The sequence below is a fragment of the Carassius carassius genome, chromosome 2 (assembly GCF_963082965.1).
Source record: "Carassius carassius chromosome 2, fCarCar2.1, whole genome shotgun sequence".
Lineage (NCBI taxonomy): Eukaryota > Metazoa > Chordata > Actinopteri > Cypriniformes > Cyprinidae > Carassius > Carassius carassius.
Genome location: NC_081756.1, coordinates 48,089,182 through 48,113,387, shown reverse-complemented (window position 1 = coordinate 48,113,387; position 24,206 = coordinate 48,089,182). Strand labels below are relative to the sequence as shown.

General features: G+C 35.3%; 1 protein-coding gene across 5 annotated transcripts in view; it reads right to left on the bottom strand.

The window, feature by feature from the left end:
• The window catches only part of LOC132111087 (probable E3 ubiquitin-protein ligase HECTD4), an 83,375-nt gene that overhangs the window by 16,773 nt on the left and 42,396 nt on the right, over positions 1–24,206 (bottom strand). For all 5 annotated transcript variants that reach the window (XM_059518259.1, XM_059518277.1, XM_059518271.1 and 2 more), the window contains exons 29-54: positions 22,225–22,394; positions 22,008–22,140; positions 20,724–20,868; positions 20,477–20,643; positions 19,108–19,254; positions 17,692–17,876; positions 17,461–17,614; positions 15,820–16,100; positions 14,595–14,784; positions 14,430–14,511; positions 14,150–14,352; positions 12,910–13,045; positions 12,609–12,791; positions 11,471–11,635; positions 10,691–10,860; positions 10,472–10,587; positions 9,034–9,137; positions 8,657–8,818; positions 7,412–7,560; positions 7,206–7,285; positions 5,798–5,961; positions 4,214–4,451; positions 3,503–3,639; positions 3,247–3,373; positions 2,366–2,503; positions 730–857 (exon numbers count right to left, since the gene is read on the bottom strand). In XM_059518259.1, the coding sequence (XP_059374242.1) occupies positions 730–857; positions 2,366–2,503; positions 3,247–3,373; positions 3,503–3,639; positions 4,214–4,451; positions 5,798–5,961; positions 7,206–7,285; positions 7,412–7,560; positions 8,657–8,818; positions 9,034–9,137; positions 10,472–10,587; positions 10,691–10,860; positions 11,471–11,635; positions 12,609–12,791; positions 12,910–13,045; positions 14,150–14,352; positions 14,430–14,511; positions 14,595–14,784; positions 15,820–16,100; positions 17,461–17,614; positions 17,692–17,876; positions 19,108–19,254; positions 20,477–20,643; positions 20,724–20,868; positions 22,008–22,140; positions 22,225–22,394 (4,054 nt within the window). The remainder of the gene's footprint in view (positions 1–729; positions 858–2,365; positions 2,504–3,246; positions 3,374–3,502; positions 3,640–4,213; positions 4,452–5,797; positions 5,962–7,205; positions 7,286–7,411; positions 7,561–8,656; positions 8,819–9,033; positions 9,138–10,471; positions 10,588–10,690; positions 10,861–11,470; positions 11,636–12,608; positions 12,792–12,909; positions 13,046–14,149; positions 14,353–14,429; positions 14,512–14,594; positions 14,785–15,819; positions 16,101–17,460; positions 17,615–17,691; positions 17,877–19,107; positions 19,255–20,476; positions 20,644–20,723; positions 20,869–22,007; positions 22,141–22,224; positions 22,395–24,206) is intronic.

The following is a 24,206-nucleotide window of genomic DNA, read 5'->3' as shown; positions in this document are numbered from 1 at the left end:
ATTTATACATTATTCAATCATGGTTGTATTGCATTGACCTTTGCTGATATAAATAGGAAAAAACTGTTGTGCAAGGATGCTTCTCATTATGTCCTAAAATCAAAACATAAAATATTAAAATAAAATAAATTAAATAGAACTAGAAATAAGAAATCCAAATGCATACAAGAATCAATATGCATGAATATGCAAAATATTTCAATAAAGCTTTATACAAAAAAAAAAAAAAAAAAAAGATAACTCTCCCTAACGATTTTGCTGATTTTTTACTGTTCAAAATTGCCAAAACATAATAAATAAATAAATACACCAAATGAGTCAATTTTCATGAATATGCAAAAATTATTTAAATAAGTCAATTTTCATATATATATATATATATATATATATATATTTCTTTTATATGTGAAATTAGGCTTTTTGTAAGGTTTATTATTATTATCTATACACTTAACTAATGTGAATAAAAAATATTTACATTAATGTTTAAAATTATATTATAAATAATACTAAATAATACTAAGTACAATTAAGAATAAAGCGTGCATAGAGTCAATTGTCATGAATATGCAAAAAGTATTTCATTAATTTACTTATATAATTTCAATTTATAAAACAATATATAATTTCTTCTTTTTTGTGAAATGTATAATTTTTTTTTGTGGAGTTAGTTAATTCGGTTAAATATACTAAATAGTAAACCCTAATTTGACTGATGCAGATACTCACAGAGTCGACATCGAGCACGACTCCATGCAGGCCGAATGTCTTCAGCATGCCCCGGATTGCAAACTTGGGCAGGGCTGTGCTGCTACTGCTGTTGTTTCCCTCTGGGCAGCGGATGCCCACTGTCAAACCTGAGGGAAACAGTGACACTGGTAACCTGTTACTGTGGCAGATACGTTGAATATTAAATTATAATTTATTCAAGCTTTATTTTTTTTTAGAAGTAATTTAAAATGAACTACAAGACCAGTTTCCCTTCTTCCTTTCATTGCAAAAACACTTGAACGAGCTGTGTTCAACCAAGTCTCTGCCTTTCTCACACAGCACAACCTCTTTGACAGCAACCAATCTGGCTTCAGAAGTCGACATTCAACTGTGACTGCCTTGCTTTCAGTTGATCAAGCCCTAAGACTGGTAAGAGTGGAATCCGAATCTTCAATAACGCTGCTTTTGACAGAGTTAACCACCAGATCCTCCTGTCAATCCTACTGACAAAGGGCATCTCAGGAACCACACTTCAATGGTTTGAGTCTTACCTATCAAATAGGTCCTTCAAAGTATCTTAGAGAGGTGAGGTGTCCAAGTCACAACACCTAACTACTGGGGTGCCTCAGGGCTCAGTTCTTGGACCACTTCTCTTCTCGGTCTACATGGCATCATTATATTCTGTCATTCAGAAACATGGCTTTTCATACCACTGCTATGCTGATGACACTCAACTCTACCTTTCATTCCATCCTGATGATCCGACGGTAGCTACTCGCATCTCAGCTTGTCTAGTAGACATTTCTTGCTGGATGATGGACCATCACCTTCAACTCAACCTTGCCAAGACAGAACTGCTTGTGGTTTCAGCAAATCCATCATTTCATCACAATTCCACCATCAAGTTAGGCTAATCAACCATAACTCCTTCAAAAACAGCCAGAAGCCTTGGAGTTATGAATGATGATCAGCTGACTTTCTCAGACCACATTGCTAAAACTGCAGATTTGCTTTATTCAACATCAAGAAGATCAGGGCCTTTCTTTTGGAACATGCTGCACAACTCCTTGTTCAAGCTCTTGTTCTGTCCAGGCTGGACTATTGCAATGCCCTCTTGTCAGGTCTTCCAGCCAATCATATCAAACCTTTGCAATTAATCCAGAATGCGGCAGCAAGATTAATTTTTAATGAGCTGCAAAAAAATACACGTCACAGCTCTGTTTATCAATTTGCACTGGCTTCCAATAGCTGCTCGCATTAAATTCAAGGCATTGATGTTTGCCTAGCTTTCTAATCTTTTTCTATTCTATCCGTTTTCTTTTCATTTATTATACAATTAACAAAAGCAAAAAAGAAATGCCTCTAACACTAGCTTTCTCTCTTCTTTTTCTATTCTGTTTTCTTTTTATTTATTATATTATTTAAAAGCCCTTGCTACGTGTACTGCGTTTAAGCTAACTGAGACTTGTTATAGCACTTGTGTATCATTGCTCTTTTTGTTGATTTTGATTGCTTCCAATGTCCTCATTTGTAAGTCTCTTTGTATAAAAGCGTCTGCTAAATGACTAAATGTAAATGTAAAATGCTAAAAGCTGACTAAAGAACAAAACAGAGAAGTGCAGAGAATCTCAGACAACGTGTATTTTAAACAGACCTTTACGGACTTTGTCGATGGTGAACTTATTAGCTTCATCTTTGATATCCTCGATGGTTGGAAGGTAGAGGTCACGAGGAATCCCTCCATTCTCCTCATACAGGAACTCAACAGTCTGACGTGCGATATCCACCATTCCTGACAGACATCAGAGCATTATTCATATTAGACACATATGTGCTGGATGTGCACTTGTAGTGTACTTCAAATCTTAGAAGTATGTTTTAAAAAACTGTACTTGCAGATAATACAATTAAATAATAAAAGGCTACTTAAGTGACTTAAAAGATACACTTTCATGACTGTTTCTGAACACACTTAAGTACACATTTAGTGTACCTTTGTAATAGTGACCTTTGTAATTGTTCTAAAAGGTTAACTTAAAAGTACATTTTAAATCATTGAAATCATCAAGTGCACTCCTTTTGATGTGTTGACTAACATACTAAAACACAAGTGCAGTACTTAATTATAATTTTAACTGTACTGGGTTATTCAAGCTAATATAGTTTAAATGTACTAAATTGCAACTTCATCATCACAAATAGGCTAAAACACATTAAAATTAAAGTCTATTTTAGTGTTTCCGTACATTCAGCAGTACTTTAACCACATTTCAAAGACAGTAGAAGTAATTATGAAATTACATATAAAGATCCTACTTAAGTGGGTCAAAAAGCATTTTAAAGTTCAGCTAAATGCATTTTATATATTATGCATTTTTTAAATAATAATATCTGTTGCATTTAAATGCAATTAAGTGTCTAAAACATTAGATTCATTTAGCATTTCTTTTAAAGTACATATTAAGTACTCTTTTAAAAACTATGCTGAAGTGTCCGTAGCCACTGGAAATGAAACATAAGCGGGCATTCATTCACCCAGCTGAAGGGCTCCTTTGATCTGGTCAAGGCCGGACTTCCTCTCTGCCTCGTTCCTGAAACGACGGCGAATGGTTGGAAAAACTTTGGTTTCCCACGCTTTCACTAGCAAAGCGTAATGATCCTCCTTTATGGAGAGAAGGCAAGAGAAAGAAACAGGTTTTCTTTGAAAAGACAGCTCGGAGTCACTGTGTGAGTGGTATATAGTGTGTAAATGTCTTGTGAGGAAGTCAAGAGCCTTGTGAGCTCTTCATACCCTAGGGATATCTTCATCATCTTCATCATCGCTCTCATCATCAGCAATCGGTGGAGGATGAGCGTTTGGCCCGGAGACGACCAGATTCTCATAACTCAGTTCCACCTTGTAGTGGAGAGAGGCATCACTACTGTACTCTGTGAATAAAACAAAATAATAAGAACGCTTTAATCCACAGCATCAAGTTTAAATAGCATCTGCCTTCCTGATTCAGTCAGAGAATTCATTTTATTCTGTAGTAGGAGGAAAAAAGTTCAAAAGCTTCTAACCAAAAGTTTGGAATATTTAAGATTTTTTTTAAAAATGTTTTTGAAAGAAGACTCTTCTGCTTACTATGGCTGCATTTATTTGTGATATATTTAAATGTAAATTTATGCATTTAGTGCATAAACAGTGCATTCGGGCTAAGATTTTTTACCTAACGTGTTCCCTGGGAATCTAACCCACAACCTTTTGCGACCGGAGAAATAATGCTGGAAATTCAGCTTTGATCACAGGAATAAATTTCATTTTGCGCAGATATTCACATAGAAAAGTTATTTTAAATTGTTATAATATTTGACATTTTTACTGTATATTTCTAATCAAATAAATTCAGCCTTGTTGACCAGTAGAGACTTCTTTCAAAAACATTAAAACATCTCAATTGTTCTAAACCTTTGGCTGGTACTGTACATGCACACATCTTTTTTGCTCTGAGTGGACACTGACGCTGCTGTGCTGTGATGACCGCAGCGATGCGACACGGGGGACCGTGAGAGCCCGAGTCAGACGCCACGCTCGTGCCGGCGTCGTTGTCGCTGTCGGAGGCCATGGCGAAGGGCAGAGCCTCGAAGTTGGCGCTGATCTCCTCTGAGAGGTCCATGCAGAGATCGGCGGCGTTTCGGTGAGCCTGTCCCTCTGCGTACGCAAACAACCGGCAGCCGAAGTTTGCGTGAATCTTCGTATTCTGAAAAAAAAAAACAATCACAAGAAACAAATAAGATGTTTATAAAGCAGGGCTAAAGGACAAAAAAGAAAAGAAATCAGTGTACAATAAAAAAGACATTGACCCCTAGCAAATACATAAGCATACAGTATCCTAAGGGAATTTTTATTTTTTTGTATGTCACTGAAAAATCGCAGAACCACTTAACCCAGGAAAATTATTATGACTCATGATAATTACTGTATGATCCTTTTTAGGCTAGCAAGAGCTCTTCATTTAATTTACACTCCGTAATTGATCTTTGTAGTGATGTCAAATTAAGAATGACATTAAAGTACATTTTAAATCATTATATTTTAATAATCTTTTGTTGCGTTTTAAAGAAGTACACTTATTTTGATGTGTTGACTAACTGTTTATATTTAAAATTGTATTATTCATTAGTAATTATATTGGGTATAAAAGCTAGGGTTGTTACTGTTATAACAATATTAAAATATTAAACCTATAAAATGTTTTTATAAAGTTAATTGAAAAAGTTTATAATACAGATATTAGTTGAAGAGCTTTAACTTAAAAAAAAATAAATAAATAAATAAATAAAACATTTTGCCTGACAACTAACTGAAATATAATATGTTGAAGTATAAAAAAATACTAAAAACCAAAACAGGATTTTATTTTTAAACTTAATAGATTTTTAAAGTAAAATAAATAACTAAAAGTTAAAATGAAATTAAACACAGTGTAAAAGTAAATTCTAAATATTTGATATATTAACCCCTTAACTGTCACTCATGTTTTTGAATATAGACTTGAAAGTGCATGATACAAACCTAAATTTTTATAATTCATGACTGAAAACATTTTGTAACATGATATTGATGTACCATTTACATGGTAATGCAATGTCTGATTTTAAAATGGGTTTTAAAGGAAGAATTTAGAGATTTTAAGTTTTCAGTTGATATATAATTTCTGATGATTTCTAAAACGTGATATAGAAAAAGGCAACGAAGAACGAAGAGGGTGCACTCTTGTCATAAATTAATCTACTACTTTTCCTACATAATTTTTAAGAAAAAACATTTTTAAAATGTATATTTGGAAGTCTTAGACCTTTCCAACGATATATAGTTTGTCAGGATTAGATTAGATTTACCGTATTTTTCGGATATAAATATTTGATATATTAATATATTATTTCAGGCACTTTTTTACTCTTTTTTTTTTTATTTATTTATTTTTTTTCACTCTCAGTAGTATCCAGTATATCTTACAAATGGACTAAAACCATTACGAATCACCTTGAACTTAGTTATGAGTACCACTGGTTTGCTTATAATGCATCATATTTGTGTGCAAACCTTCTTCTGAATGTGGACCACGGGCCACATGCCTCCAGCCACGTCCTCCAGATAAGGAGCGAGCCGCTGACCGCAGTATGTGAAGTACACTCTTCCTTTAGGAGGCTGACCGGGAAGAGGAGGAGTGCCTTCCAAACGCTCCCAACCGATGCCTGCAACATCCCCTGTGTCCAGACACACCACAAACACCACTCAAGCAGCTCAACAACTCTCCATGATACACACATGAACAACAACTAAATATTCATTTAACTTTGTGAGCCATGACATATAGTGGATTTATAACGTCAAATGTTTGCCAATCAGCAATAAGAAGTTACAAAAACTTAAACTTTACCCTATTCTCTTGAAAAACTGCACAGCTTTTTTAGCAACACGACACTTTTTCATTGGCTTGTTGTGACAAAACACTACATTGTTTTGAACACTGGCTTTTACTGCAAAAATTAAACCAATATGTGTTTATTTGAGAAGCAACATGGCTTATGATATTAAAACTTGTTTTCTTAAATGTATCAGAAAAAAATTAATCTGTCAATGTGGCAAGAAATATAAGCTCAATAATTTAAAGGGAAAATACTATTTTTTGTTGCAAATGTTACATTTTTCTTATTTTAAGCATAAACATACTTACGTTTTATAAAACCTCACTTAATATTTTTGATATTTTATTATTTGATGATATTTTCCCTAAAATAAGACTCAGTGGTAACACTTTACTATAAGGTTGCATTTGTTAACTATATTTAACTTATTAACTAACATGAATTAACAATGAGCAATACACTCTTACAATATTAATTAATCTTAGTTAACGTTAGTTAATAAAAATACAACTGTTCATTTTAGTCCATGTTAGCTTAGGTATTATTAATAAATACAACTAATGATTTTAATAATGCATTAGTAAATGCTGGAATCAAGCTTATGTTAACTGATTAAGTTAATTAATGTTAACATATGCAGCCTTATTGTAACGCGCTACTGACACATAAATGTATCTTGATTTAATAATGTTTCAGCATTAAAAAATACAAGACGGAAATACAGTGAAAGACATTTTCTTTTGTTTTTGCACACAGCTTCACAGCAGAGGAAGTTGAGACAATTATTAATCAATAATCACACTGCTCCTACATAATCTTATCGCTTAATTTATGCTCTTTAAACTAAATACAGTTTTAAGATTCAATAATGATCACTTAAGTTCATTAGAACGATTTGACAACAGAAAAAAAAGGCAAATGGAAAGCATTAGTTATAGGAGTTAAAGAAAAGACCAGGTCGACTGTCGCAGGAAAGAACTCTCCCTTTAACAGTTTCAAACATAGCTTCCCCGAAAGCTGGCTTGAACAACGTAAAGTGCTTGCAGTTAATGTCTGAATGAATAAAGTCGATCCTATCTCACCAGGAAGTAGAGCCACGTCTAGTCTCACACTCTTCCACTGCAGCAAACTGGAGCCATTATAGTGTACTGCCCTCCCATTACTGAGCAGGAGAGAGACAACAAGGACAACAAGTAAAAAGAAAGGAGTTAGGATGGGAAGCAGAGAAAGGAACAGAAAGAAACAGGTTGAGAGTCCAGTGAACATGTTAAATGGAGTGGGTCAGTACTTGTGAAACAGACAGGTGCCCACAGGACTGGTCCAGGCTCCGTCTCTCTTCTCAGCCTCCGGGGAGAAACCGAACGACACTACAGGGCCGCTGTCATCCTCAGAGTCTCCGAAAGAAACAACCTCGATCTCCCAGTAAAAGGAAGGAGCCTGGAAACCAGAAAGAGAGAAAATGTGAGCTAAACGTAAAGAACTCTATCGCTCAAAAGGTTGCAGTTGGGTAGACTCTCTAATATTTCAGACAGAAGTCTCTTCTCTTTGATCAGAAATATAGAAAAAAAAACAGTAATAATGTGAAATATTATTAGACTTTAAAATAACGGTTTTCTATGTGGATATATTGCAAAATGTGATTTATTTTTGTGATGCAAAGCTCAATTTTCAGCATCGTTACTCCAGTCCTCGGTAGATGTCGACCGATATATCGGTTTTGCTGATTAATAAGCACCGATAGTTCACCAAAACACACACAAGCCTGATGCAAATGCTTAATAGCTCGATTGTTACCATCTATTTGCATTAGTTTATATCCAGCTGGTCACATTAATGCATTTGTTAGCCAGTGAAGTTGCAGATTTAAAGCTGTGACGTGAGAAAGCAAACCGATATGTTCATTCATTCAGTTTTCCATTAAATTACATTAACAACGATTTGGGACAAAAAATAATGTATTTCTGTGACTCTAATAAAGTCTGTGTGCTTCATAAAGAGAGTTGTAATACAGATCACATTTTTCTTTCCGTTTGCTCTGTTTTTTTTTGTGTGTTTTTTTTTTTTACACAAAGAACTTCAAACTCATCTATGACACTTTTATGGTCATTCTTGACATGTTCTATGTTAGAAGCAATTCAAGTGTGAGAGTATACATACAATATTCATATGCTTGTTATTTCATTGCTATGGCCTTTATGTATATAAAGACAGCGGTCTAGCTAGAGTATTAATTTCAACATCTACAATTCATTTTTACATTTTAAAGTTGCTTCTGTTAACATTAGTTAATGTATTATAAACTAACTTTATCAATATATAATATATAATATGTAACATTAATATTTTTATTCATTTACAAAGTATAGTTCAGTACTGTACTGTTTTTTTATTTTATAGTAAAGCATTATTTCAGTTTTCAATCAGTATCGGTTGATTAATCGGTATCGGCCAGTGTGGTCCACTATCGGTTGACCTCCAGTCTTCAGGGTCACATGATCCTTCAGAAATCATTCTAATCTGCTGATGTAGTTACCTGGACAGGCACAGGTGAAGTGGCGTAGATGAACGTTCCTCTGGGAAGACCTCCACCTGCGCTCGGATCGGCCAGAAAGGTCACAGAGGTCAAGTGTGAGGAGAACATGCAGGCGCGGACCGGAGGGAAGACACGCGACGGGCACCACGTGATTTCCTTCGGCTGCGGAAAGAGGAAGAAGATCTGGGTTTCCTGAGCAACACATTAATAACAACTCTGGTGAGATTATATGTTCAGCCAATCAGAAGACTTTATGTCTGCCAGTCAGTTTGTGTGTTTACTGAGCAGCCCATATAAGACAAGCAGAATGTTGAGAGACAAATCTTAAAAAAGAAAAAAAAAAGCTCTTCTTGATCACATTAAATAAAGGAAGTCACCTGTCGTTGATCAGTTTGCACTGGAGGAGGTGGAGGACGAGCACAGTCTCGATACAGCATCCGAACCCTCTCACACTGAGCCTCAACCATCACTAAACGCTCTCCTGCAAACACACACACCACCAGTCACGCCAATAAATGCTGGAAGATATCACTATTTCAGTTATATAAGCTACTTTATGCTTCACTGTATGAAAGCACAGCTGTAAAACCTCTTTTTAGTGTTCATGCAAGAATCATGCGAGATTAAACATTAAGGGGTGAATTAAAGAGTTTGTTCAAATGAAAACACGCTCATTATTTATGTTCCATGTTTTATACTTTCGTTAGATAAATAGATATTTTTAATAATTTCTCATTATTTTTCTCTATACATATTTTAGTTTTTATATTTATTCATTTTTATGTTTATTTAGGTTTTAGTAGTGCTTTTGTCATTTTCATTAGTATATATATTTTTTTTTCTACTTAGCTTTAATTTATTTATGTTTTATCTCAGTTGCAATTTTAGTAATTTCAGTACTAATTTAATTTACCTGCAAGGGCAACATTTTTCAAATTTCCAAACAAGCAAGCAATTTGCTAACAAAATAAGAAAATGCTGTTGCCTGTGCTATTTTAGCATTATTTATATACTATTATAGTATTTATTAATATTTTGAATTAGCTTTCATTTTTATATTTTCAGTTTTAGTACTTTTCTTATTTCTAGTTAGCTTTATTTATTTCAGTTTTAGTTTGAGCAATTTTAGTAGTTTTAGAACCCATTTTAAGTTTATTGCCAAGGTAACTTTTTTTTTTCCCCAGTAAGTTTTTTAGTTAACAAAATAACAACAATGCTACTGAAAAGATATGATCACTTCATATGATTAATTTAAGCTTTTTACATATAAACGTTGATCAACGCACATACATAGAGCACATTAGGTACGGGTTTGATAGAAGCTCGACAACCAACAAGGTTTGTTCTCAGTTAGTTCATGCATTGTTATGCAAATATGAATGATTAAACAGAATAAAAAAAAAATTCTAAATATTATATAAAATAAAATAATTAATATAATATAATTACAATTATATTTTATATCAACTGTATAAAAAATATACCATATTTTTCGGACTATAAGTCGCACCTGAGTATAAGTCGCATCAGTCCAAAGATACGTCATGACGAGGAAAAAAACATATATAAGTCGCACTGGACTATAAGTCGCATTTATTTAGAGCCAACAACCAAGAGAAAACATTACCGTCTCCAGCCTCGAGAGGGCGCTCTATGTCTTCAGTGTAGACTACAGGAGCACTTATAGTCCGGAAAATACGGTACATTTATATTTAATATAAGATTTTGTTTTACCATTATGGTAACTGTTTTAGGATGTACAAACAAACGGGAAGTTGCATTCACGTCAGGTGTTATATTGGTGTGGGCTCTCACCAGGACTGCACTCCTGAGCGATCAGGTTGAGCACCTCGACCGCTGCGGGACACTGCTGAATGAACTCCTCACAGAAGGAGCTGTCCTCCAGCAGCTGCGCCATCACCAAACACGCCCTGACGGAGCCAAACACACAGATCCCAAACACTACTGTACAATAATGCACAAAGAAGAAGAGCAACGGTTCGTGTTTGACTTCAATATTGTTGAGGGTCTGACCTGGTTCTGATCTCGGCCAGAAGACGCACCACAGCCATCACAGGACTGGAGCCGTCTCCAGACGCAGGCAGAGACGTGTGGATGGACAGACTGCCCTCCTGCGGCAGCAGCATGGACTGCACGGCCTGAACAACCTTCTCTGTGATGGACAGCTTGTGCAGCGGCAGAGCCTGAGCACAAACACACATAGCTGATATCTGAGCTGCTTCACAAACCTGCAACATCACTGACATTGCTTGAAAAGTCCACAGGCAAAGGCACGTTCATTCATATCTGAAAGTGCATTTCTTTCTTGCAGTATGTTAGTCAGCTCCATGGTAAACAAACAGCGGGTTTACTTTATATTTTTTGATTGTTTGTTAACTAACTAACTTACCAAGATGATTCCACATCATTAATAAAAGTCAATCGATTCCAATAAAGTATGGATGTTATGATGGAAAGCATGTCTGCATAAAATGTTATGTCATGTTTGATAAGTAAATAAACTAACTAAAAATATTAAAAACACAACATTTATTGAAAAAAAATTAGAATGTGTTAACATAAAAAAATTTTCATTAATTGAAACTAAAAGGAAATTACAAATATTAAATAATTAGAAATGTTGCCTGAAATAAATTTAAATTGAAGTGCTAAAGTAACAGAAATGTAAAGAGAATACACTTTCATTTGTGTTTTATTTATAATGAGCAATGAAACTGTGAACAAAAACATTTTCATTAAATCAATGCAAAACATGAAATTCTGCCATTTTGCAGACGTTTCAGAAGCGATTACCTCAGAACGAGGGGTGCAGAGGCGGGATATGGGTACGGTGAGGATATCAGATGCTTTGCTGGTGCGCCGGTACTCGCAGGAAGGAAACCTGACCATGGCCATTCCCTCCTGCTCATTAATGGATATGACGACCCCAACACTGTCCAGCACACCTTTACCCACCACCTGCCACCGTGAACAAACACGGACAAACACTTCAGCAAGATACTAGTCATGTTAACAACTTAAACAACTCATCTGCATGTAGAGTAGAGCCTGAATGATATGGGTTTTCTGGGGAGCCGATACGATACCGATATTAGACAGTAAAATGCCGATATTGATAGATATCGGCTGATATTCTTTGTGTATATTAAAATACATTGCCAGTCAAAGGTTTGGACACACTTACTATAAGTGTCTAAACTTTTGACAATAGAATATATATATAGAATACAGTATAAACAAACAGTATATATATACTGTTTACATAAACACATTTTGTGCAATGATCACTCAAATGTGGCGATCAAACACTTATAATGATGTTAAAAAAAGATATGTAATGGAGGCAGGGAATTTAACAATTTAATAATAAACTTTATTATCCAAAATGAGACTGACATCAGTGCACTGAACAGTAAAGTTGAAGTTTATTCAACTTTATTTCAAATAATTCTATTCAACTTTATTCCGTTGAAGTGTATTTCGTTTCAGAACATTCATTCACGGATTTGCGCTACTGCCTTCACATAGAAATTAAACTTACTAAAGGTGGTCTCATTCAAAAGGGACGAACACTCGATTTCAGTGTTCAAGAAGGGATCCCACGAATTTGGTGCGGATCCACCACGCTGTTACGGAGATATGGCCTTTATATGTTATTACATAGACTTAAGCTTTAAAGCGTTTAACCCAGGTCGCCAGTAGCAAACAGTGGAGTGCATAATTATACCATTTAAAAGCATTTTATCTGCATTTTATGTTCTGTAAAAAAAAAAAAATCATATTGGTGGCATATTTGCTGATACCGATATATCTGCAGCAGGCTTATATCGGCCAATAAAATCGTCAAAACTACATATATATATATATATATATATATATATATATATATATATATATATCGTTCGGGCTCTAATTTAGAGTAATGACTGACCTGGACTTCAGAGCCGATCTTGATGGTCTCCTTGAATCCTCCCAGCGCACAGAGAGCCGCTACGGCCTGTCGGCCAATGGCCTGCAGCTTGGCTAACTTCCTGCCGCTGCTGGTGCCGCTCTCCAGAATACTCTCAGCATACTTGCCCAACTGAGGGATGTACATCAAGGCCCTGGACAACACCTGAAGGAGAGGAGTATGGAGTTGACACAAAACACAAACTTTTTCAGCGAACGCTCAATGAAGAACTTTTGATAACTGTAACTGCGCCTATGTTAGGGAGCGAAAGACCTCGGCGCACCTTTTCTGCGGTGCTGGTCCATATCTGAGCCGTGTTGGACTCAGGAGCGGTCAGGAGACTGTGCAGCAGAGCGATGACCTCCGCAGCCATGCTGTTAGCCACGTGACCGCTGATGAAGGGCCGCACCGGATCTGAGCTGCGTGTCAAATCAAAGAGTTTCAGTCATTTCTCCTTCTAGAAACCTCCTGGAATCAGCCGTTGAAATCATTTTGGAAAATTGTTTAGGTAGCGATGGTTGGTTTGAAATGTCACAATGACAAGAGTAACATCCTAAACTGTAAAAACTAGGATTTTAACAAGTTTAGAGTTCAAATAACACAATAAATAAAATGTTTTCCAAATGGACAGACCTCACATTTCAGCCTAATGCATGATAATGTCATGAATTCCTAAACGTTTTTGTCAGCCGAGCTCCTTAGATATAAAATATTTACTTAAAGTACCTTTTGAGATTTTAAGAGAATATTTCAAGAATTTAATGACATATTTGCATGTTCATAGTTCTCTGATGTTGGTTAATGGCTTCATGACATGAAAATAAATAGATAAAATATAACATATTTGTAAGCATTTTATTTTGACTTTTTTCATTTTAAAACGATTTATATATACAGTTTGACGACACATATTTAGGTCTTACTATTATTAGTATTAAATATTAAGTTGTTTTAACTCACATAAGTGATCGTTATAATAATTATTTTATTTTAAACTGCAAATTACTAATATTAAAGCCTTAAATTCTTCACTTTCATCACCGTAATTAAACAATGCAAACAAATAAACATGACATTATAACAGGGTTATTAAAGTTCACTGAAACCTAAACCATAAAACAATAATTGTTTCTTGAAATAAACTAACTAAAAAGAAAAAAATGCAATGTACTAAATAAACAAAAATTTGATAAAAGCTAAATAGATAAAAAAAAAAAAAAAACTAATAAAATGACAAAAGCACACAAAATTACTAAAACTGAAATGAAAACAAGACAAAAATATTAATAAAAGCTATAATAGCATCTCAATGATACAAAAATAACCCTGCTTTATTAGGTATAACAAGGAGGTAAGATGAAAAACATAAATAAATCAACCCCTTCCAAAGACAGTCAAGCACCTTCAGATATAAAAACTCCCACTGAATTGCACGAATCACTTTAATTTCAATATCAGAAAGGCCCTGAGTTTGCAGGTATGCAGCATATAAACCTTCTGAAGATACAGTGAGATACTCTTACCGAGCCAGCTCAGCGTTCCTCTCTCTGCACACCGTAGACTGGGCGCTTTTCTTCTTGTCCCCTGTGGTGGTTATCCCAGCATTCTCCTGACCCGTGCTCTCTATCGGGGGACCCACACTAACAATAAGCCCAGACTGAGCCCACTTATTGGCCTTCCTCAGAGCAGACGAAGCCTCCTCCGTGATCACCTCACAGCAGCCGCTCTGCAAAACACAGGCGTTTCACTCATCCAGCACTGCTTTCTGCTCCCCAAACCCATCGACACTAGACCAGAGCTGACCTTGGTCATGTCCCGGTCCATCTTCACCACCTTCTCCATGTTCGCTCCGGTGCCGAGGCGGAAGGGACGACCCTCTGAGCTGCTGCAAGGTGTCGCGCAAATACTGACATCAGCCATAACTTTGTGTCAGAACTGAAGTGTTGAATGAGGTCAGAGTGTTTTTACCTGAGTAAGGGCTGAAGCACCTCATGGGACGACTGGTCTTCTCTTTTATGGATGAAAATGGACAGCTTGCCATCCACGGCTTCACCCTCCTCACTAGTGTCTCTGTCGGTCTTAGCGCTGCTCTTGGGACAGGCCCGTGTCAGACTGGTGTCGGCCTCAGAGGCGCTGGGGGAGAGCAGCGTCTGACAACCTACGAGCGGAGATTAAAACATATAAATAAGCATGTTGATAAAGCATACATATTAAACTATAGTGGGTAAATTATTAAAGCATAAAATAAATGACTCCATGTGTAAACAAATGATCAAATAGTGCCTGAAAGTTAAATGACGAAGTACTGTAAAAAATAGTACCTATAAGTTTAAGATTAGTGTTAGGTTTAAGTTATAAGATAAGTTTAGGGTTGCAAAAAGGGTTCCAGTAAATTTGGGAAATATTTCAAAAATTTTAGAAACTTTTTCGGAATATTCCAGGGATTTTGGGAAATTTTCCACCCCTTTGCAACCTGAAGGTAAAATAGTAATTTTGTTTAATATTTTATTTTTTTTAGTTTGTAGTTATTTATGTTATTTTAAGTTACTTCAAATAAAAAATAAAAAAAAAATGTTTTTTTTTTATGGTTTTTGTTTTAGTAAACTATAATATCCCTCAGTTGCAAGGATGTATTTAAATGATCAAAAATGACAGTAAAAATATTGGAAAAAGTAGTAAAAATACATGGAGAAATGCTGTGCAACTAGCAGGAATAAAATTAGTTTAATTATTTTTTTATTTATTTTAAGGCATTTTAAGTAACAAAAATATTTTTATGGTTTTTAGTTTTAGTCAACTATTACATCACTCAGTTGCATAGATGTATTTAAATGATCAAAAATTATAATATTGGAAAATGTTTTTACAAAAATAATTGCAAAAAATAAATTGCATCACAGTTTCCACAGAAATATTGGGTTTCATCAGATAATAATCAATTATTTCTGAAGATGACACTGAAGACTGGAAATAAATTACAGTTTAACATATTCACATAGAAAACAGTTAGTTTAAATTATAATAACATTTCTCAATATTACTGTTTTTACTGTATTTTTGATGCAGAAGAGACTTTAATGGTCAAGAACTGTATTGACCACAAACTTTTCTTATAAGTCAGTCATAGAGGGAAGGTTACAAAGTCTTTGGCCTGAAGACAAAGGCACATAAAAAGTTAAAGTTTTTCTCGCACCTGGCACCACGTAGTCGGCCAGCTTGGCCAGCAGCAGCGAGGCGATGCGAAAGGCAGGATCACTGGCCTCCTGCTGCTCTGTGTCCAGCGCATACGCCGAGTAGCTCCAGGACGGCAGCGCTACATTCCCACAATCCTCCACACTCATGAGCGGCAGCGCAGCGCGGCACAGCTGCAGGATGATCAGCACCAGTTTGGGCGAGGGCCGCTGGTCCAGCAGCAGAGACAGCAGTTTAGACACGCAGGCAGGCTGGCTCAGGATGGTTTTGCCAATGTGGCTCCTGGAAGAGGAGAAAGAGCGATGCAACAGTTCAAACCGGGTAAAATCTGGTAAATCCATTACGACTTAAGCAGAATATGCAAAAAGCTGAAAGTCATAAACAATTGAATCAAGACTGGACTGCTGAAACAGTAAAATAAATGTCTGTTGTGTGTATTAGCAGCATGCTGAAACTCCAGTGTGGTGCGATTCAGAATGACTCTTTTGAGCAGGTTCCTCAGTTGATCAAAATGATTCACAAAATGAATCGCTTTGCTTTACTGAACAGCAGATTACCTCAAATATCACACTCAAACTGTAGCGATTACTTACGTTCAGGTGTGGTTAACCCTTCAGGAAATGAGACTTAAATCAGTATAATTTTAATACATAACCTTTATTAATGTTATTAATTTATTCTTCATCAGTTTTTTTTTATTTTTATTTTTGTATTGTGGTTAAACAGTAACAATAATTACAACGTAACCATTTAGGCACCGTCTTGATTTACTGATGTATAAAACATGAGTTTTCAGACAAATCTGCCCTTGAGAACAAGAAGTGCATTTAATTGTATTGAATGTGCACTTTTAGGCTACTTCAAATCTTAAAAGTACATTTTTAGAAATTGTACTTACAAATAATACAATATTAATGAAATGAAAGTCCACTTAAGTGACTTAAAGAGAGACACTTTCATGACCATTTCTGAACACACTTAAGTACACTTTTAAAAAAATTCATTTGTAATAATGTCAAATTAATTGTTCACTTTAAAGCACATTTTAAATCATGTTAATATTTAAATCAATAATCTTGCGTCATGTTTTAAAGCAGTAAACTTATTTTGATGTGTTGACTAACATACTAAAGCAGATGTAAAGTTCTTGATTATCATTTTAACTAAAGTATGTTATTTATTAATACATGTAAAGTTAATATATTTTAAATATTCTAAATAGCAACTTTGTCATAACAAATGTATTTAAACACACAACATCCAAATTCCAATAGAAATGTCTTTAAAGTAGATGCTTGTCAGTACATTTCAATAAAATTTAAATTGCATATAAAATTGTACTTAAGTGACTCAAAAAGCACTCAAACGATCAGCTAACTGCATTTGATATAATAATTTAATATAATGTAATTGAAGCTATCCTACATTTTAATTTCACTGTTATTAACATGCAATTAAATGTCCAAAAGCGTTACATTCAGTTTACACTTAAGTATATTCTTGTACGGTGTATAACTTCCATAAAAAGTGCTATTTTTACACCGTTTATCTTTTTATAAACATGCAGCAAATGGACATCCTTGAAACGTGTGTGAAACTAAAGGAACTGAGAACTGATCAACGCTGTGACCGGTTTCAGTACCTGGACAGATCGTTGAGCAGACTGAGCACATCCTGCAGGGCGTCGTTTCCCGCCGCTTGGTTCCCGCAGCAGTCTGTCGCGCGAGCCAGGTGATTGGTTAGCAAGCTAGACACCTGTCGTGCCAGCCCAGAATGCACTGCGTCTGTGGAGCCTCCTATTTAACAACAGTGAGCGTCGGTTAACACTGAACAGGATTTCTGTGATACTTCTCCAACCGCAAACGTTGCTCACCTTCGACTTTCTCCCACTCGATGCAGCGGTTGGCCAGCACCTGGAAAGCAGCCCAGGCCATCGTAGCCACTTTCTGTTTTTTGGTTTGTTTCTCGCTGGAGCTGCTGTCTCTCTGACTGCTGAGACTGCACAGTCTGTCCATGAGCTGAACCAGACCGCTGCGCACCAGACACTGCTCCTCGCTCCTGAGCACAGCGACACACAACACGGTTTACATCCACCTCTGAATCTGCCTCATATCACCTGCGGTCAATGCTCTGACTAGTGTTGACACATTCTCTGTTGTTCTCGGTGTTATTATTGTTAGCTTTAACTAGTAAAGACTAAATAAAATCTATGTATGCATTGAAAAATTCAATTTGGAAACAGAACTGTTGCATTGGAAACTTACTGAAACTAAACACATTTTAGATGAATGTACTAAAATTACTAAATCTAGGACTGTAGTAAAAATAAATGTGCTAAAAAAAAAACCCACCAAAACATCAAAAGTGCAACATTTTTCATCATCTAAAACTGAAATAAAAATAAATGAGCTAAATATAAAATGGCAAAAGTACATTACAAAATAAATCAAATTTAAACTAAGATTAAAATCAAAACTTAAAATATAAATGCAAATTTAAAATGTTAATAAATACTATAATAGTATATTAATAATACAGACTGCTAATTACACTGATACTGTAACAGAACAACAACATTATTCATCACCTAAAACTCAGAAACTAAGAAAAAATTAACATGAAAACTGAATATATTATAATAAAAGCTCATTTAAAATGTTAATCAATACTATTATAGCAAATATCAATAACTATAATAGCAAATTGGGATTTAAAATTCAACATTATTCATAATCTAAAATTGAAATAAAAAAATAAATAAGCTAAATAGAAATAATGAAAAGAAGAATAAAAATGACAAGCGCATTAAATAAAAAAATAAATAAATAAAAAAAAGAAAACCCAAAATATAAAATTAAAAGATAACTATAAATGTATATAAACAATAGTAAAATAACTGGAATAGCAAGCTGGAATTTTAAATATACAAACTATTTTAAATAAATAGATAAAAAACACAAAAGCACATAACAAAATGACTAAAAATAAAATTTAAATGAAAACACAAAATATAAAATGAAATGCGACCTTATAGGTTTTTTTTAAATACTACATAAATTACACAAAAATAGCACTTTTTTTTTTTTTTTACAATAAAAGCATGTTGGTAACATTATATCAAAATTGGCACCAATTGCTTTTTTTTTATATACTTTCCAAGTGTTACTGTAACAGTAATCAGAGCGCATTATTTCCAAGAAGAACTAATTTCTTCTGTTCTGCTGACATCACCGAGGTCTTGTTACATAATTCCATATTTGATTTGATGAAATGAGGGCTGAATGCTTGCCTGGTGTAGGGGATGGTGCACAGCAGGCCGATGCTGTTGGCGCAGGCGATTGGGTAACGGGCGCAGAGAGACACCACTGATGTCATGGTCTCTCCAAAGGCCTCCTGGACCTGCTCCATCATGCCCCCGCAGGTCAGTTCCTCCACTCTACACACACACACACACACACAAACAAGGACAACTGAAGCTTCACAACATGGATGCAACAATCTGCAGATCGATCTACCAATATTAAACCAAAAATAAAGGGTTTGTGGTCAGTAAGACGTCTCTTCTGGTCAGCAAGGCTGCATTTATTTGATTAAAAATTTAATAAAAACAGTACATTTGTGAAATATTATTACAATTAAAAATAACTCTTTTCTTGTTACACGTTACATGTACGGTACTTACTATTATAATAACAATTAATTATGCATAATTACATATAAGTAACCCAAATCCTAACCATACAGTGAGTACATTTAGTTAACTAATACTACTCAGTACTTAAATTTATAATTACACTGTAACAAGGACAGCTTAAAATGCAGTGTGTTTTCTGTGTTTGGCTGGTTTAGGCCTGTCACGGATAAATAAATATGACACTAAAATGACATGTAGGTGTCTTAAGTTTTAAGTGATTAACTAAATCATTCATTCAAACGATTCCTTCAAACCAGCTGATTCATTTAGAAATAAAGCAAATGATCGTTGAATCATTGATGCAAATGATTCATTCAAACCCAGATTCATTCAGACCGGAAACACTGCAGTGTTGCTCCGGCTTTGTTTGGGACTATATCTGTTAGCGAAACAGAAAAACACTGACCAATTTGTGTCTAAAATATTAACTTCTTGTTTGTTGAACTGTTGTATAAAATCAATACCACATTTGCTCACGTGCTGATATTCAGGAAAACAGCACTTGCTTGTGAGATATTACTCAACTTTAACATATCTTACACATATCAAAAACAAAAACCCATACAGGGATATGTTTTGCTTTTTTATAGCTTTAATAAAATCTGATTGGCCTCATCACGCAGTGAATGTCTTGCACTTTCAAGACACGTTTTTGTCCGTTTTTGCACAGTGACTGACATACTCGAGAATATCAGCTTGCATGTCATTAAAACAACAATTATGATATTATCATCGATAGTAGACAAAAAAAAAACTTCAGATGAATTTTAATGTTGAGCACAGCTGTGCAGCTTCCTATTTCTGTGGAAACCGTGATGCATTTTATTTCTCAGGATTCTTTGATGAATAGAAAGTTCAAGAGAACAGCATTCATGTTAAATTGAAATCTAGAAATGTCTTAACCGTTACATTTGCTGAATAAAATGAGTGTAGCGCATGTTGAAATATCTGAGGTTAGATGTACCGCGGGCCGCCCTGCAGCACCATGGTGACGGGGCCGACCAGATGTGTGACTCCTCCGACCCGGACAGCAGCGGTGAGCAGCTCCCTCATGTGAACCAGAGCCTGTCTCCGGGTGCGGCCTCTCCTCCAGCGCGTCTGAGCCGCCGACAGGAAGCTGCTGCTGGACACCTGCAGGCACAAGACGCACTTAAGAGCTGATGTTCGTCCGTGAGCAACACCAGTGTCCTGCTGAATGAGTCTGATCTTACGGTCTGATCGGGAGTGGTTCCTATGAAGGCGAACAGCTGTCCCAGCAGCACGCTGTACGTGGGCCTGTCCTTGCGGTCCTCGATGACCAACGACTGCAGCAGAGTAAAAGAGCTGCTCCGGTGCCTGGATGGATGGAGGCGCCTCCTACACACACACACACAAACACACACACACACACACACACACACACACACACACACACACACACACACACACACACACACACACACACACACACACACACACACAGACAGACTGGTTATTAGCTAGTAAAAAAAAATTACATTTAGAATTTACTTATTAAAGCAATAGGCCAATAATAAAAATAAAAATCATAACATTAACCCAACATTAAAACTGACAAATGTTACTAAATGGTGTATTTAGTAACAAATTATTCAATATTAAGTTAAATGTTTACATAAATGCATAAATAAAATGCATTCAGAAATAAAAGCATAATTAATGCATAAATAAACAAATGCAAACATAAAATGCATAAATGAATGCTAGAATTTACCTTATTAAAAAATTACCTTAGAATTGACCTAACATTAAAACTGAAGAAAGAAAAAAACATTAAAAAAGACATGTAATTTTTTAACAATAAATGTCTGTTTATAAAAATGAATGGAGAAAGTATTTTAACATGCATAAATAAAAATATATGCATAAATAAATGCATGAATAAATTCGCACAGGTATAAATAAATAAATGCATAAATAAAAATATATGCATGAATAAATGTATAAATATGGAAACAAATGCATAAATAAATTACTTAAATGTGTAAACCTGAATTTATCTATTACAGCAATAAGCCAAGTAAAAAGAAAAAAAAAACAATTCATCAAAATAACGTGGCATTAAAACCGACATCGGCAATTTTTGATTCACAATCGTCCCTAAATGGTTTACAACAAATTATTGATTTACTGATCACTGCCTCATCTGAAGTATAAATAAATGCACAAATAAATATAGTAATAAATAAATGCATACATTTGTTAATAAATAAATGCATTGATAAATGTATTAATAAATGTAAATATGTATAAATAAATGCATAAATACAATAAATGCATAAGTAAATTCAACTTTAATAAAAATAATAATAGTCATAACAAACAGTTCGTAGCCGTTTATGTAATAATGTAGTTTATTATTCTAACTTAGGCTATTTGTAGTTGCCCAGCACCGTAGATACTTGGTGCATTCAGTTAAAATTCAAGTGATGTGTGCTCACAGGTGTGCATATGTTCATCCTTTACGTCTCAGGTACCTTTGTGCTCCATGTGTGAACTCCACATCACTGTTGGCAATCATTTCCAAATCTGAGGGAGCGGACATACTGCGCAGGAACACAGGCTGCTTCACGATGGGATGGGATTTGGTGTCTGACACAGACTTACAGGCTGCAAGCAGAAGTTCAAAGGGCCGTTGAGCACAGTTGTATGTTTTTGCAGGCGTGTGCATGTGTAAATGCGTATGCAGGTCACCTGGTGTGCAGGTGGGTGTTGAGGACAGACTCTTGCTCTGCGGTGCGATGGTGACATGCAGCAGCAGCTCCGAGCGGTTGATCAGGCTCTTCACCAGCGCTTTGGTTTTAGTCAGAGGAACAGAGCTTCTCTGCTGCTGCGTGGAGTTCACCTCATGGAAGAACTTCTCTCTGATCCAAACAAAACAAAACACACAATCACAATTACCTGAAATAGCAGTAAATTCATAAGTACACCCTCATTGCAAAGTTTGGGGTCTGTCTTTGAAAGCCTCTTACTTACCGTATTTTCTGGACTATAAGTCGCACTTTTTTTCATGGTTGGGCTGGTCCTGCGACTTATAGTCCGGTGCGACTTATTTTGCATTTATTTTTTTATTTTTGAATATCATTAAGGCAAGGCAAGGCAAGTTTATTTATATAGCACATTTCGTACACAATGGTAATTCAAAGTGCTTTACATAAAAGAAAGTAAAATAATAATGAACAAGAATAAAACAAGTAATTTTAAAACTTTTAAAATTATTAAAACTGTACTTATTTAAAATTAATTTAAAACAGTTAGAAAATGATTTTACATTAAACAAAATTTTAAATGAAAATATTTTGAAAATTGAAAATATAATATTTGAAAATATTAGGGGTGTAACGGTTCACAAAATTCACGGTTCGGTTCGATACAATACACTGGTGTCACGGTTCGGTTCGGTACGGTTCGGTACGTTTTAGATACAGCAAAAAGAAAAAATTGGCAGATAAATTTCCATGATTTTTAAAAAAAAAATTATTTATTAAAACTAACAAAGTGTTTTTTACATTGAACAATGATGGAGCTATTCTTTACCCATCTTCTATGGTGTTTTCTTAGCAGCATACTGTATAAAACAAAAACAGCTCCTTATTAAAAAAAAATGAAAATGTTATATTAGTTATGAACAAATACAAAGATGTAACTTTTTATATGGAACTCTATTACTCTTTATATTGAGTGTGTTTTTACTCAATTGGTTCTCTATAGGGCTTATGTTTTTTGGAACAAAGCAGGAATTACAGTCTGTCTGAAATGGGCTCGTGAAAGAATATTGTAACGGGGCTCAATTACATTAAGCATGTTCTTAAAACCTACGTTTTCCACTACAGAGTAAGGCGCTCGCTCACTCAGTACGCGCTGAAGGCTCATTGCAAAATGGCAAATGCGTTTAACAGACCAGAAATAGAAGATCCTCCAATAACCAACATGTCTGGTGTTTGGGTGCACTTTGGATTCCCTGTAAGCTATAATGGTGATGATAGAATGAATGGTAAATAGTAAGGTCTCATATCCGCGGCTATAACGTAAATGCAGCCTACCAATCGCCGTGGTGATGTCTTTTGCCCTGTTTGAATCCGTTGGAAATGTCTTTCTAAATGCTGCGGGATAGTTTGTTTCGTGTATGTTTCTCCTTTTTTCCGTCTTTTCCCAGATACTGACACACTAAGGTGATGTCGGCGTAAATGAGTTGACATGTTTCAAGTATTCCCGCTGGTGTTTTTTTTTGTTTTTTGTATTCCCGCTGGTGTACCCTAGATGCGACATATCGTTGTTTTTTTTTATCCACCACTCTCTTGCCATCACCATTATAGCTTACAGGGAATCCAAAGTGCACCCAAACACCAGACCTGTTGGTTATTGGAGGATCTTCTATTTCTGGTCTGTTAAACGCATTGGCCATTTTGCAACGCGCCTTCAGCCTGTATTGCTGAGTGAGCGAGCGCCTGAATGAGTAGCCTAACATAAACATATAAGTTGGTGTTTTCTTCTTCTTCGGGGGTGTCAGGGGCGTTGCCTGTTACGTCGTTTGGGTTATTGGGCTACCTTGTTGAACGCATATTATATTTTACAATTTTTTTTTATTTTCCAAATATAATTAATTAGTCCAACGAACCATTCGGTCCATAATGCGTACCGCGCACCGAACCGAAAGCCTCGTACCGAACAGTTCA